Source organism: Triticum dicoccoides, chromosome 7B (genome assembly GCF_002162155.2).
Source record: "Triticum dicoccoides isolate Atlit2015 ecotype Zavitan chromosome 7B, WEW_v2.0, whole genome shotgun sequence".
In the NCBI taxonomy this organism is placed as follows: Eukaryota; Viridiplantae; Streptophyta; class Magnoliopsida; order Poales; family Poaceae; genus Triticum; species Triticum dicoccoides.
In genome coordinates this window covers 125626649-125639745 of record NC_041393.1, presented here as the reverse complement: position 1 = coordinate 125639745, position 13097 = coordinate 125626649, and the positions used below count along the sequence as shown (strand labels likewise).

Below are 13097 nucleotides of genomic sequence, written 5' to 3'. Positions count from 1 at the left end.
AGGACCCTGATGCGGAGGAGGAGGAGGAGGAGGACCCTGATGCGGAGGATGATCCTGAGGACGTGGAGGAGGATCCTGAGGACGTGGAGGAGGATCCCGAGGACGCAGAGGAGGAAGCCGACGCAGTCGAGGATGATGAGGAGGATACGGTGCTGGTGGCTGGGTCGGAGAAGACGGTGACTGTGGAGGGCGGTGCTGAGGAGGAAGCGATGGTGACCGTATCCAAGGAGGGCGGCGGTGAAGTTACGGGGTTAGAGTCTGCCGTGGTAGAGGAGCCCAAGGATGCTGCTATTGTGGATGAGGGACAAGAAGAGGCAGAAGAGGAGGAAGCTGAAGAGGCAATGGAAGAGGATGCTACAGAGATCCCAGGAGATGGCGTCGCCCCAGATGGTGAGTAGGGCTGCCTATTCACGTGTAATGCGCAGTTCAATGCTACTCCCTCTGTCCCATAATATAAGAACGTTTTTAACACTACACTAGTGTCAAAAACATTCTTATATTATGGGACGGAGGGAGTATCTTTTTTATGGTAATAATAATCTTGGTTTTGACTGGACTTATGTTAGATGTTATCGCTTACAGTTGAAGTCGTTAGGTTGAGGGTGGAGGAACGAGATATTAATCAATGTTGCATGGAAAATTGAGATTTTTGTTTAGCCTTCGTCACTAGATTTTGTACCCTCACTTGCTTATTGGTGAGCACTTATGTGCCAAAATGGACTGAAGACATGGAACTGACAATTAGCCGATTCATATATGCCCAATTTTGACGGTTTCTTGTATGAAGCGAGGTTGCCCATAGAGACTGAGTGCCATCTCATTAAACATGTCCCCTCATGGTTGGAATGTTTAGTACTCCCTCCGTCCCATAATGTAAGACGTTTTTTACTCTAGTGTAGTGTTAAAAAGCGTCTTACATTATGGGACAGAGGGAGTAGTTTATTTGTCTATTGGCATCAAATATTAAAATCTATTTGTGAGGAATACTGCGGTGTATTTTTTGTCATATAATGCACATTCTTATGCTGAACATTATGCATGACACTGTTTCCTGTCCGATCAAAAATGCGAATTGCACGCAAAACTCATGTTTCTCGTGCCCTATACTATGTCCAATTAGTCGGTGGTTTTAATGTGGTCATCTTTTCCATGTATACTCCAGACATGAATGAACTATCTGAAGAAGAACATGAAGAATCTGGGCATGAAGGTACACATGGGAATAACGACGAGGGTGGTGTTGCCTGCCAGTTGAGTGTTGATTCTGAGGCGCAGAATGGTGAACTTGACTCCTCATTGCCTACACCAGGTTCAGTTTCAGTGGGCAATACTAAAGACTTACAAATATTTCTTCATGGATTGCCTAAGGATTGTGCTGAGAAAGACATTACAGAGGTCTTTTCCCAATTCGGAGAGATTGAATCTATTAAAACAATTAGAAGAAAGAACGGCATTGCATTCGTTCGTTATATGAGCACTGAAGCTGCAAAGAAGGCTCTTGCCGAATTTAAGGAGGGGGCTGAGGTTTTGACGCAATAAACTCTTCTGTCCTTCAAATGGTTTTTCTTTGAATATGTCTTAGTTTGTTGAATATTGCATATTATTTTTCTCAGGTGACAGGGGGAAGGGTTAAAGTATCAGCTTCTAGAGGTGATAATACCCTTTACCTTAGCAACATCTGCAAGAGCTGGACAAAAGAGCAGGTAAGATATAACAAGCCTTTTCTGATCCTGATGTTTAGAAAATCCATACATATACTCTTTCAACAGTGCTATAGTCTGAACTGTATGTTGAATATTAGAATATTTCCATATCAATAGAAACTTATTGAGGCTGTTTGGCTCTTGGAAGATATTGAATTAAACAAAAACTAATCTATGTGTATAAAAGGCTTTTTGTTTGGTGCGTTGTTTCTGTTTCTTTAGTAGAACGACTAGTCGCGACTGAGTCGTAACTGAAAGTCGACTCAACATGTCGACTCGAATCATTGGCTGAGTCGAACAACTCGATCGACTAGTCGCGACTAGTCCAGGTTTTTGAGTCGAAGGACTAAAAGCTGGCCCCGCCTGTCATATTGACCCTCTCCCTTGCCCCTTGGCCGACTCTGCTGCCCCACAATCCTGCCGGCGCCGCCGCAAGCTGGTTGCTGGCTTGCTGCTGCTCCTCCCCTGTACCTATTGCTTAACTCATGTCGACTAGTTGACCGTGAGTCTAGACTAGTCACGACTAGTCAAGAGTTGCTACCCCAGAACGACTCGTCGACTCGAAAACAGTTGTTTGGCGCCATCATGCCGTAACTGAAATGATGCTGATCTTTCTAATAGAATAGGGTTATGGTATAAAATCAACCTTTTGGATACAAAGATGTGTTCATTCACTTAGTTTATAAGATATGAGATGAGGCCTGATCTACCTGTACAATTCCACAAACTACTAATGGAAGTTTTTCTGTTTTATAACCAAACTAGTTAATTGCTTGTGCGTTGCTACGGCGACACACATATTCTGATGGTTCAATATCAATCATGTCTTAGGGCTAGTTATTTTGGTGTTAGTAGGTTTTCGTCCCATAGCATTCGTTTTGTTGGCGAGCGAATGTGGTGGTTTTTTGTATAGTGTGTTGGACTCGCTACCTCTCTTTGCTCTCCTCCTGGATGTTTCTCGGATAGACGTATTTCCGTTCTATGTAATGGAAAGAGGGTCAGCCGGGTTTAAAAATATATATATCAATCATGTCTAATATACATCCTTTAAAATCCACATACAATCACATGGTATTGTCTACTTTTCTTTGCAAGCTTCCCAATCAAAACTCACAAACCATGCAAAAAAAACTCACAATCTTTGTCAACGACAACCATGCCTATATATTTCTATTACGTCACATTAAACTTCTCCCTCCCGTTGCAATGTAACAATCAAAATACAGTCTACCTTTTCCACCTGTCCCCCTGGCCGCAATGTATGTTATACTATGTTCTCTCTCCATCTCTCCTGTTGCAATGCACGATCAAGAAGTAGTCTCTCTTCTTCGCTCTCCCTCTCTCCCATTGTGATGTCATGATCAAATTGCATTCTATGTTCTCTCCTTTCATCCCTCCTAGTATCCCTTTTCACCCCACGCCCCGCCCCCAATGGCACCCTGATGAGACTAAGACAGTGCAGAGGTGTAGTGAACCATAGATGTCGGTGTAGCTGGTGGTGTGGGAGATGTTGTCCGAGTCCCTGGCGGTAGTGAGGTCCATCCAGGCGTCAACGTGGATGCTGAAATTCTGACCATATTTTTCCTCTTGTTTCACACCGTGGAACTCTAGCGCCCCCCCCCCCCTCCTGAACAGCTTGTTGCTGCCGCCCTAATCCATCACCACCACTCCTCCCGCCTCCTCATCGACTCCCAAGTCGCGAAGCTCATCGCTGCATTTGGTGATGGAACAAAGTATGTAAATAGGCAAATCAGAAGAGCATACTGAAAATCTGTTTGTTGGGAGCCAATTCGCATATGGAAATGGCAACAAAACGTGTTGTCCATATTACCTAACAAAAGTTATCAGTTGTTAGCATAAGTCACAATTTATCCTGAAAAGAACCATAGAAGCATATTAGAGTAGGCAACTTAGATGTGTATGTAGTGGCTGCAAAGTTCAAAATACATAGTCTGCTCGAAAGAAAACATGATGTCTACCCACTCCACGTCCCTGGCAATATGGAGATTGGCTCTTGAGAGGAGAGGCAGCAGTTTGGCCTACAAAACACATAAAAGTTTTCTCAGTTGTTCCAGTAACTACAAATTACTCAAATTTTAAACAAAAAGCTGCTACAAATGGATACAAAATCAACCATAAAGTAGAACTGTAGGCAGCAGGGAACAAAAATTAACCGATACATTATCCCCAGAAATAGTCAGCCCTATCTAGCTATCCTAAAAAACGGCTTTAGTGATCAATAATAGTTCCAATCAAATTACCCAGTTTGAAAAATAGAGTGCTCCACTTCATCATGTCTCGTCGGGATGGTTTGCTCTGATGGATTGGTTGCGTACACTTGCAGAAATGAAAAATAGCATCAGATCAACTCGAATAGCAATACACATAACAAGCTGTAATTAGAGACTACAAGCATCTATACTGAGATTATTATCTCCAGTATGTAACAGGAAGCATAAATAATTTTCATACAAGCAAAATGATTCACATACCTCAGTAATTCTCCCCCTTGTCATTGAACTTTCAGCCATAGCGCGTCAATGTTTAAGAAAAATCTATGATAGCTTGGATCCAATAAAATTGCAAATCTGTTAAAAACCATTTTCATGCATGTAGCAGCATCGGGAAACATATGCGACCATGATGGTGTTGTCCCTGTGAGGGCATTGTCCCCAGAATTCATGGCTTCCCCTTTCATAAATATATTAAGTCAGTAAATGGTCCCAATAAATACGGGGTTGAGTACATCGACAATAAACTTTTTGGGTTCAGAACAATATCATTAGATACATCCATGTGAAACATAGTTCTTAAATATGACACATCAATTATTTATCCTCGGACAAGAGTAAACAATTTGTTGTCCACTCTCATACTTTTTGGACAAGAACATGAAAGCAATTTTGGATATGTTTTTGACTGAACGGACTATGCAAGAATAATCTCTGATTAGAACATGAGTAGCTATGTTGTCCTCCGTGTACAGCCAAATCTAAGACTTCTTGTGATGACAAAAGCAATGATCAGCTAATATTGCAAAGGGGGAATAATGCAGTAAGACTTCATCATGTATATATATATACGGCATGTATGAGCAGCTGCTGCTATGTTGCAACAACTGAGAGCAATTCTCGATGTCAGCACAAAAGGCGAAGCCATCTATGCAACACAAAATGGATGCACCACAACCATTGAGTCTCCACCGCCGCTCAACGAGACTAACACACACCAACGGAGCAGAGCGGCGGCTATGTACGGAATCTTCACAAGAATGCAGGATGCGAGGGCACAGAGGTATGGCGGGGACTACGTACCTGGTGACAAGCTGGTCGGCTTCCTACTCGGCGAGCCTCCCTCTCATCCGTCTGCGCTCATCGGTGATACGCTGGCCCCCGAAGCTCGCGCTCGTCTTCCACCCAGACATCGGCGGCGCTGCATTGGATCTGGTTGGCCGTGAGCTCCCGCCAGCTTCCCCCCAGGGGTCAACCTCCTAAGTCGTCGTCGGCGTAGTCCATGGAAGTGACGGTTGTTGCGGTGGCGGAGGGGAGCAGGTCGTGCAAGGACGGCATGCACGGGCTGCGCGACGGTGACCGAGACGAGCATCGGACGGTGATGGAGATGGGCAATTCATCATAGCAGGCGAGTTTGGGGGCGGCGGCGGCGGCAGCGGCGGCGATTTTTCTAACGAGATCGAGAGAGAGGGCGGATTGGGAGCGAGAGGTGGGGGAGACCGGGAGACGGGACGTGGGACGGGAGTGGGTCGTGGTTGATTTTTTTTAATCACGTGAAGTAAGGTTGCAAGGGAACGTGGGCTGCTCCTGCGATCTTTTTGCGAGGGGGAGGTGGAACCAGTCGAACCATCACAACGTTCGATCCCCCTTTAATAGTAGAGATAGTGTTGATAATGGGTGTCGGGGGGGGGGGGTACTTAAAGTACCACAAACTACTAATGGAATGTTTTTCTGTTTTATGTCTTATTCAAACAAATTAATATAGGAAGAGTCATGGACCTCATGGAAGCGGACAGTGAAAACTGCATATGTTACAAGCACTAATGTGCTGTGGAAAATTTCTAATTAATAGGAACTAGGTTGTCTAACCTCATTTGTGACTTTTTTTTGCCATCAAAGGAATTATATTTTATGTGAATAATTTCTTTGTGAATTATGTATATATTTAAGGACTGACAGAGTTGATCCTCTATGCAAACGGAATGGTTGCATACATCACGATTCATTCTTGTTTATCTTGTTGTATTGGTATAATAGAAAACAAATTTCCACCAGCTTCCAATTGTTTCTCAAGATACGACAACTTCTGCTTCATTTAGTTCAATTGTTTTCCCAACTTTAATTTGTAGGTGCGAACCTCCTTGAGAAGTATCGGAATCGATGGATTTGATATGAGTTTACCCGTTGATCCTGAAACTGGAGGACAAAACCGAGGGATTACTTTTCTCAAATTTGCTTCGCCTGACAATGCCAAAGCTGCATCTCAGCTGCTACAGCAACCGGATGCATTGATTACCATTGTTAGAAGTGTGAAGGAATCTGCTCAAATCCCTACAGAATCAAGTCAGGAGCTTGCTATGCTGCAGGTAAAGCAGTTATTGCCAGTTTAGTAGTATGTTCTAAGATATTAAGATGTCTTGCATAATTGTGACTTGTGAGTTGATTCATGGCTAATTCATCAATTTTGGCTGTTAAGAGTTATTTGAACAACTTAATGAACTTATCTTTTGAATGCTGTCTCGAGTCAGAAATAACAGTTCCTAGTACCAGCTAGGTTTGTTTGGTGAAACTTTTGGAGCATGAACACATATTTAGGTTGCACGTTTTTGAAGACTGAACTATGTTAAACCATAGAAAACATCAACTATAACCAAATAGACCAACAACCCACGGAAGTTAGTTGGCTGTATATATACATATATACTTAAACTTCAACCTTGGGACTTCTGCTCTTTCGCTTGGTCTTGGTTGTTTTGGATTGAGTTGCCAGGATTGTGATTCATCCTACGCATACCGGCCCAATTTGCCTATTCTCATCTGTTCATAGACAATCCATTTTGTTCGTTCCTGCTGCCATGAGCCTACAACCTCCTTACCCTTAAATCAGCCTTGCAAGGTCTTGTAGCACAAGAGAAACCTTGCACAAATGCCTCACTCAGATGTTGAAGGGTATGATCATGCACATCGGGAGTTAAGGTTGCTGAATTGAGTTATTGAGGTCTCTCTTTTCCCAGTGCTCAGATTGGTGGTGATAAGACCGTAGGAGTTAAGCCCACCAATTTTAACAATCCATGTCTGGTACCATTGAAAGTTCTGCAATGACTTTGGTCTCATGCCATGTCTGCGGCCCATATGTGCCTGTGCCTGTGTGTGTGTGTTGATATGGTGCTGCATCAATCCTGGTAACTGGGTATTGGGCAGTTCTAGGGAATACAGAACCAGGCTTGACTGTTGTTAAAGAACCAGAAGTTGCCCAGCAGTTTATGGAATATTAAAGGTATCTTAAATGATTCCAAGCATCCCACAACCAAGTTCAGTACTATGTTTTGTATGCAAGTCTATACTTAAGCTAAACTGCATGTGCTTAATAGCCTTTAGTACTTTGCACCTGGAAATACTGTCATTGTTTTTGTTTCGTAATTTACCATTACTTTGTCTGTAGGTTAAAACAGTATACCTCGAACATGTTCCTCTTTCTTGGGATAAGGGCAAAGTTAAAGAATGTTGCAAAGCATATGGGGTGATTCAGGATGTTCACACTTTAAAGAAGTCAAAAACGAAAACTTCTTTTGTCGAATTCTCATCCAGGAAGAGTGCATTAGCTTGTGTGGAAGGAATAAACAGTGCCAATTTTGGTGGTGAAGTTAAGGTATCCTAAATCCTGCTTGTATTGTTCTCATCTAAAACTGCTATTGTTCTTGCTAACTTGGCTAGACAACTGTTCCTTTTCTGTACCTAGCTGGCTGCAAGTCTTGCTCGACCACGTCGGGAAATACAACTGGACAAGAAGAGTGCTAAAGGTGGGGTCAAGGTCAATAGTGACGCAACTTCTAAAGACACCAACAATTCTATTAAGAAAAAGAACCAGAATAGGGAGGTCGAAGTGAAGAAGGATTCACCACATAAATTGCGAAAAGGTGATGTGAGCAAGCTGACCTCACATGTTGATGCGAAAGTACCACAATCATCCAACCCATCGAAAGGCAAACGGAAAGCTGGAAAGACTGAAAATACCGCTGTAATTGAAAGGGTACCAAAGAGAGCACGGAAGAATCGTATGTTCTCTGACAATTTTGTTTAAGTTTGTTATTAATGGGTACTATTTCTTATACATGTTATTGTGCAGGTGGTGTTCTGACAAAACCTTCCAACAGAACATCTCATGGTGGTTATGCTAGAGTTCCCCATGCAGGAGAATCTTCTGGAAACATTAAACGCCCTGTGGGACCTCGATATGTAACTGGCAACCAATCTTACCCCATTGCGGGCGCATCTTCCAGATCTAAACCAAATGCTCGTGACCTGGTATACATGAAAATTCTTGATCTTAATATTCACATTCTCATAATCTTATGTCATACATGTTTCATGTATACATTATTATATACTGCCTCCATGCCTTTAGGAACCTCATGCTGGATACATCCCTCCTACAAATCGTGTTCGTGCACCTGCAAATCATGTTCCAGTCACCTATGTGTATGATCATCCGAGGTTTTTTTTCCAATCAACTTTCTGCTTATTTTGTACTGATGAGATCTTTGCCAAATATTTAAATTATCTGGGGTTTTCCATGGTTTTGCAGAAGCGCACCATCCACTATCCATCACATTGACGGTCTTCCTTATGCTAGAGGTACAATCTTGAAAATTGTTTATTACATATACATGTGCATATTTTAATACCTTTAATAACTGCACGTAATGGACATTTTAATTTAGTTGTGATCTAGTTTTAAGTATATCTTATAGACTGGAAGTTGTAGTTTTTGTTTATCTTGGAATAAGCGTATGTTTACCACGCTCAACTAGCCCGAATCCAGAAACTATCCACCAGTTGCAAAGGCACGTTGCAACTCTCGACGACCAAAACCGGTTTGATTACGGCAGAGGCTTGTTTCATAATCGGTTTTCTGTCTGTAGGCCGCCACATAGCCGTTGTTTCCATGTTGCTTGACACATCCCCAGTGGGTCCACATGACAACCCTCCACCTGTTAGATTTACCCTGTCTTTCTTAGGCACCAATAAGAATGTTGAGTGCAGCTCTTGCTTGCCTTAGCCATCTATGATGCACCGATACTTTGTTAAGGCCACATATCTATAGCAATACATGTATGTGACACCCTGTAACTCTCCAACATGTAAATTGGCCAGCAGATTTAAATACTTAAATTCCCAACACAGACTGTCTAATACAGCCACAGCATGTACTGCATGAAGAAAACGTAGTACACCCTGGGAGGGAGGGAGGCTTGCTCTAGCGTTTGCTCTGGATGTGTGCACATAATTCTCATATCTCTGGAGTTGTAAAAATAAGGACAACATTGCCTCTATCGGCAGTGAGCTGCCTAGGCCTGTTATACAGGTGTTGCATCTGCCCTTGCTCTATTCTTCTTCCCATCACAGGCTTCTTATCTCATCCACTGTAGCCACGACTTCTATCCAATGGGTCTTCTGCACGAGGAGACGATGGCACTACAAAATGCTTGCCGGTATCTATGTCCACGGGTAATGTATCATATTCACAATAGGTGAAGGCGGCGCGCCTGGCTGGGTCTGATCAGTCCTAATCTCCCTGGGGCTGCAGGGGCTCGGTGCGACCGCTTCAATGCAATTGCCCTCGATCTGGAGCTGGAGGACTTGTTGGCCGATCTTCCCCCCCTTTCCTCCGGAAAGATGTCAAGCAGCGGCGCTGGCTGTAACCGAGCCCTTGGCTGTGGATGAAGATCATTTAGCCCCACACTTGCTCGAGAGCCCACATAACCGAATAGCTAAATTTTATACATATGCTACTCAAAGTGGCGTTGTGTGATTCTGTGGGGGAAGAATAATTTTGGCGGTACATCAGAGAATCCTTGAACCTTTTCCCCCCATTGCCTTAGGTCTATACTGCTGAGATAGCAGTAGTTACAATACCTTGTTTGTCTTTTAAGGCATTCTACCTTTTTGCTTGGTCAGTCTTCAGCTGTTTTTTCTTTATTTTCGAAAATTGCATTACTCAAAAGCCAAAGGCCTGCTTACATAAGATCATTACAACGAGAAGCAAGGTATAGACCATGACATGGCGGTCGTCTTTTTTTGACTTTGGTCCCTAAAACAAAAAGTCGAAAGGGTGAAACCCAAAACAATATTTAAAATGGGTGAGCGGTAGACCATCTCGTTTTGGACACTATCGGAAAACACGTGCACTTTCAACGAGCAAAGGCAGCTGAGAGCAGTTCAAAATGTTTCTTGCCGAAAGCCGGTGGTCAAATTAACCAACAGTAGACCTGGGACAATGGTTTGTGTTGAACAGTAACCATAGTGGAGAACACCAACTCAGTCTTCAGCTATGAATTTGAGAACTTGATTAGAATTGAGTTGGATACATTCTAGGTGGTGCTATTGAATTGATTTTGTTTGAACTCTTACGCCTAGGTTCATCGTTTATTGTATCCTAGTACTTGCTTTCAGTTAGGCAAAGATAGTTCAGTTTGTAATACATTTTTGTTGCATTTGACAGAAATAGCAGCTCCACCACCAGCCTATGGGTACACAAGCAGTCCTCAATACCAGGTTTGTATACTTGTCCTACTCATTCACTGCAATGTCTTTGTATTCTCAGTCTGAAGTAGTATCAATGTACAGTATGCATACCCCACAAGAGCACAATGCTGGTTCTGTTCCGAAGTATTTGTGGCTGCTGATAAAAGATACTCACTTGTTGGAAAATTAAATTGATACAATTTGCCAAATAGACTTTATTGTGTCAGTATAACTGTATTCATCCTGATGTCATAATTAAAGGTAGTTGTTCATATATTGGGAATTTCTTTTAGAAGCCAGATATGCCACTTTTTTCTGGGACCGACCATCTTAGAAATCGTTAAACCCACATCCAACTCAGTGGTTGGCTTTTCACTCTACTTTAAGATTTCGAGCATCGTTGTAGTAGTGCATACTAGAAAAGAAGTAAAAAAGTATATACTGTGGAGTTACTTTCCATGATAAATCTTTATTATGTATCCTATATGACTAGACAGGTGATCCCGATCCCTACTAACATATTTCTCTCAACATACATGGGAAAAGTCCACCTCAACATGCTACCATGTATGCGAAAAGACTCGGCCGTTCACATTTTATCACGATAACTTGTACTCCCTCCGTTCCTAAATGTAAGTCTTTGTAGAGATTCCACTATAAACCACATACGGATGTATATAGATGCATTTTAAGTTTAGATTCATTCATTTTGCTCCGTATGTAGTCCATCTAGTGGAATCTCTACAAAGACTTGCATTTAGGAACAGAGGGAGTATTAATTAAATATTTTACAACTCTACAATAAACAATAACTCGTGTATTTTCAGTTTCATTGTCATATTATTGATTTAGATATGCATATACCGTGCAATCAAAACTCTGGAATATATTGCAACCAATTCTAGCAGTATCTAGTATTTAGTGGTGAAGCTGTCAGAAATTTGGTAGTGTTACTATGTATATTAGTTATGGAAGTGTCAGAATGGCCTTTTGAACACGTGAGTAATGTTTGTGAACCTTCATTTATCGTCTTCCTGAAATCTGTGGTCGGTGGTCCGTAACCGAGCTATTTTGGTGCGCAGGATGGATATGCATACGCCTACCTCCCCCCGCCTCATCCAAGTGGATCTTACCACTACCCAGGAACGGGCGCATATAGCCCTCGAAGGAGATACTACTGACTAAAATCCTAGTGCCAAGTCAATGCTTTCATCTCATGTAACACTACAAATACAGAACGTTTGCAGTTTTCAGGGACCCTCATGTTGTTCTGCTAGATGGCTGACGCTGGAAAGAAGTAAAGTTCAGTTTTGTCTAGGCGCTTAGGTCTTTGGTTTATATTTGAGTGAAAGTGCATCATTAGGAGAATGACGTTTTGGATCTCGGTCTCCATGGAGGCTGAATTTTTGAAAAAAATCAAAATTTAAAAATTTTGGTTTCAAAAAAATCCGAACTTTTTTGTACAAGTAAACAAGGATGTGAGGCGTATGTGTGTAAAATTTCATGATGAAATATGTTGAAATGCAACCTGTACAGAAAAGACATTCATGGCTTGGGATGATGAATAGTATCATGTGTTAAAAGCCTCAGATTTGTCTTTTTTCTTGCACAGCCTTCATTTCAACGTATTTCATCTTGAAAATTACACATTTGTGCATTATGCTTTCATCTATCTTTGTATTTTTTTAAGAATTTTTTAAAATATGGAAAATATGTTTTTCATGAATTTTGAATGTTGTATTTGGAGGCCTCCATGGAGCTCGGTCTTCAAAAGCAATTTCTGCACCATTAGTCCATATGAACTTGGAGGGGACGAATATTCTATAAGACTGCATAAGTTGTGGGCCCAGCACCATAAACTCGTTTACATTTTGGTCTAAGAAACTATCAAGAGAGAATACATGACCAAACCTGATATGGTTTTTCTTTGAGGGGTTTTTCACCAAAGTCCATTTGTAAAGAAATATAAGAGGGTCTATATTTCTTTTACAGAGGGGGTACATCTCCTTCAAGTCATTTTTTTTCCATCAAAGTACTCTTTATTATAAGATAATAATTGTATTATCTTTTACAATAGTATCAATACTTTTTCCAGATGGATCTTTCATCCACCCCACACACATCTTACTTCTAACTAGTTTGGCTAAATCATGGGCAGCACAATTAGCCTCTCTAGAAGCATGCTAAAAAATAATATGCGGGAAATCATACGCAAGCTTATATATATCTATAAAAAATTGTTGCCGGTAGATAGAAAGAGGAACCTCCATTCTTTATTGTCTCTGTCACCTTGATGTTATCAGAATTCACCTCTATGCGGTTACACCCGACTGTAGTTACCAATTTCAAACTATAAGGCCAATGCCTCAGCCCAATGCCTCAGCCGTATGCGCATCTCCGCACCCATCGTTTTTTCCGTTTTCTGTCGCGATGAATCTGCCATTCAAGTCTGATGACAGCGTCATGCGAGCCCTTGAGTAAGTCTGAATCAAAAGCACCATTCATGTTTAGCTTCACATAGTTGCTCCTTGGTCTTTCCAATCACGTCGATTGATCGTTGCCTTTGCATCACTCGTCATAGTATAGTTAGCAACCAAAGTTGTGATTGCCATTGCTATGAACTTACTCCCTCCGTCCG

At 41.9% G+C, this 13097-nt stretch overlaps 1 protein-coding gene across 1 annotated transcript in view; it reads left to right on the top strand.

Annotated features, from left to right (window-relative positions):
- Nucleotides 1-12357, top strand: part of LOC119338727 (nucleolin-like) — a 13308-nt gene extending 951 nt beyond the window's left edge. Inside the window, exons 2-12 of the mRNA XM_037610982.1 lie at nucleotides 3-390; nucleotides 1163-1524; nucleotides 1614-1703; nucleotides 6064-6300; nucleotides 7377-7583; nucleotides 7674-7989; nucleotides 8061-8239; nucleotides 8340-8428; nucleotides 8520-8569; nucleotides 10437-10489; nucleotides 11542-12357. Coding sequence (XP_037466879.1) covers nucleotides 3-390; nucleotides 1163-1524; nucleotides 1614-1703; nucleotides 6064-6300; nucleotides 7377-7583; nucleotides 7674-7989; nucleotides 8061-8239; nucleotides 8340-8428; nucleotides 8520-8569; nucleotides 10437-10489; nucleotides 11542-11640 — 2070 coding nt within the window. The 3' untranslated portion in view covers nucleotides 11641-12357. The remainder of the gene's footprint in view (nucleotides 1-2; nucleotides 391-1162; nucleotides 1525-1613; nucleotides 1704-6063; nucleotides 6301-7376; nucleotides 7584-7673; nucleotides 7990-8060; nucleotides 8240-8339; nucleotides 8429-8519; nucleotides 8570-10436; nucleotides 10490-11541) is intronic.
- The last annotated feature ends 740 nt before the right edge of the window (nucleotides 12358-13097 follow it).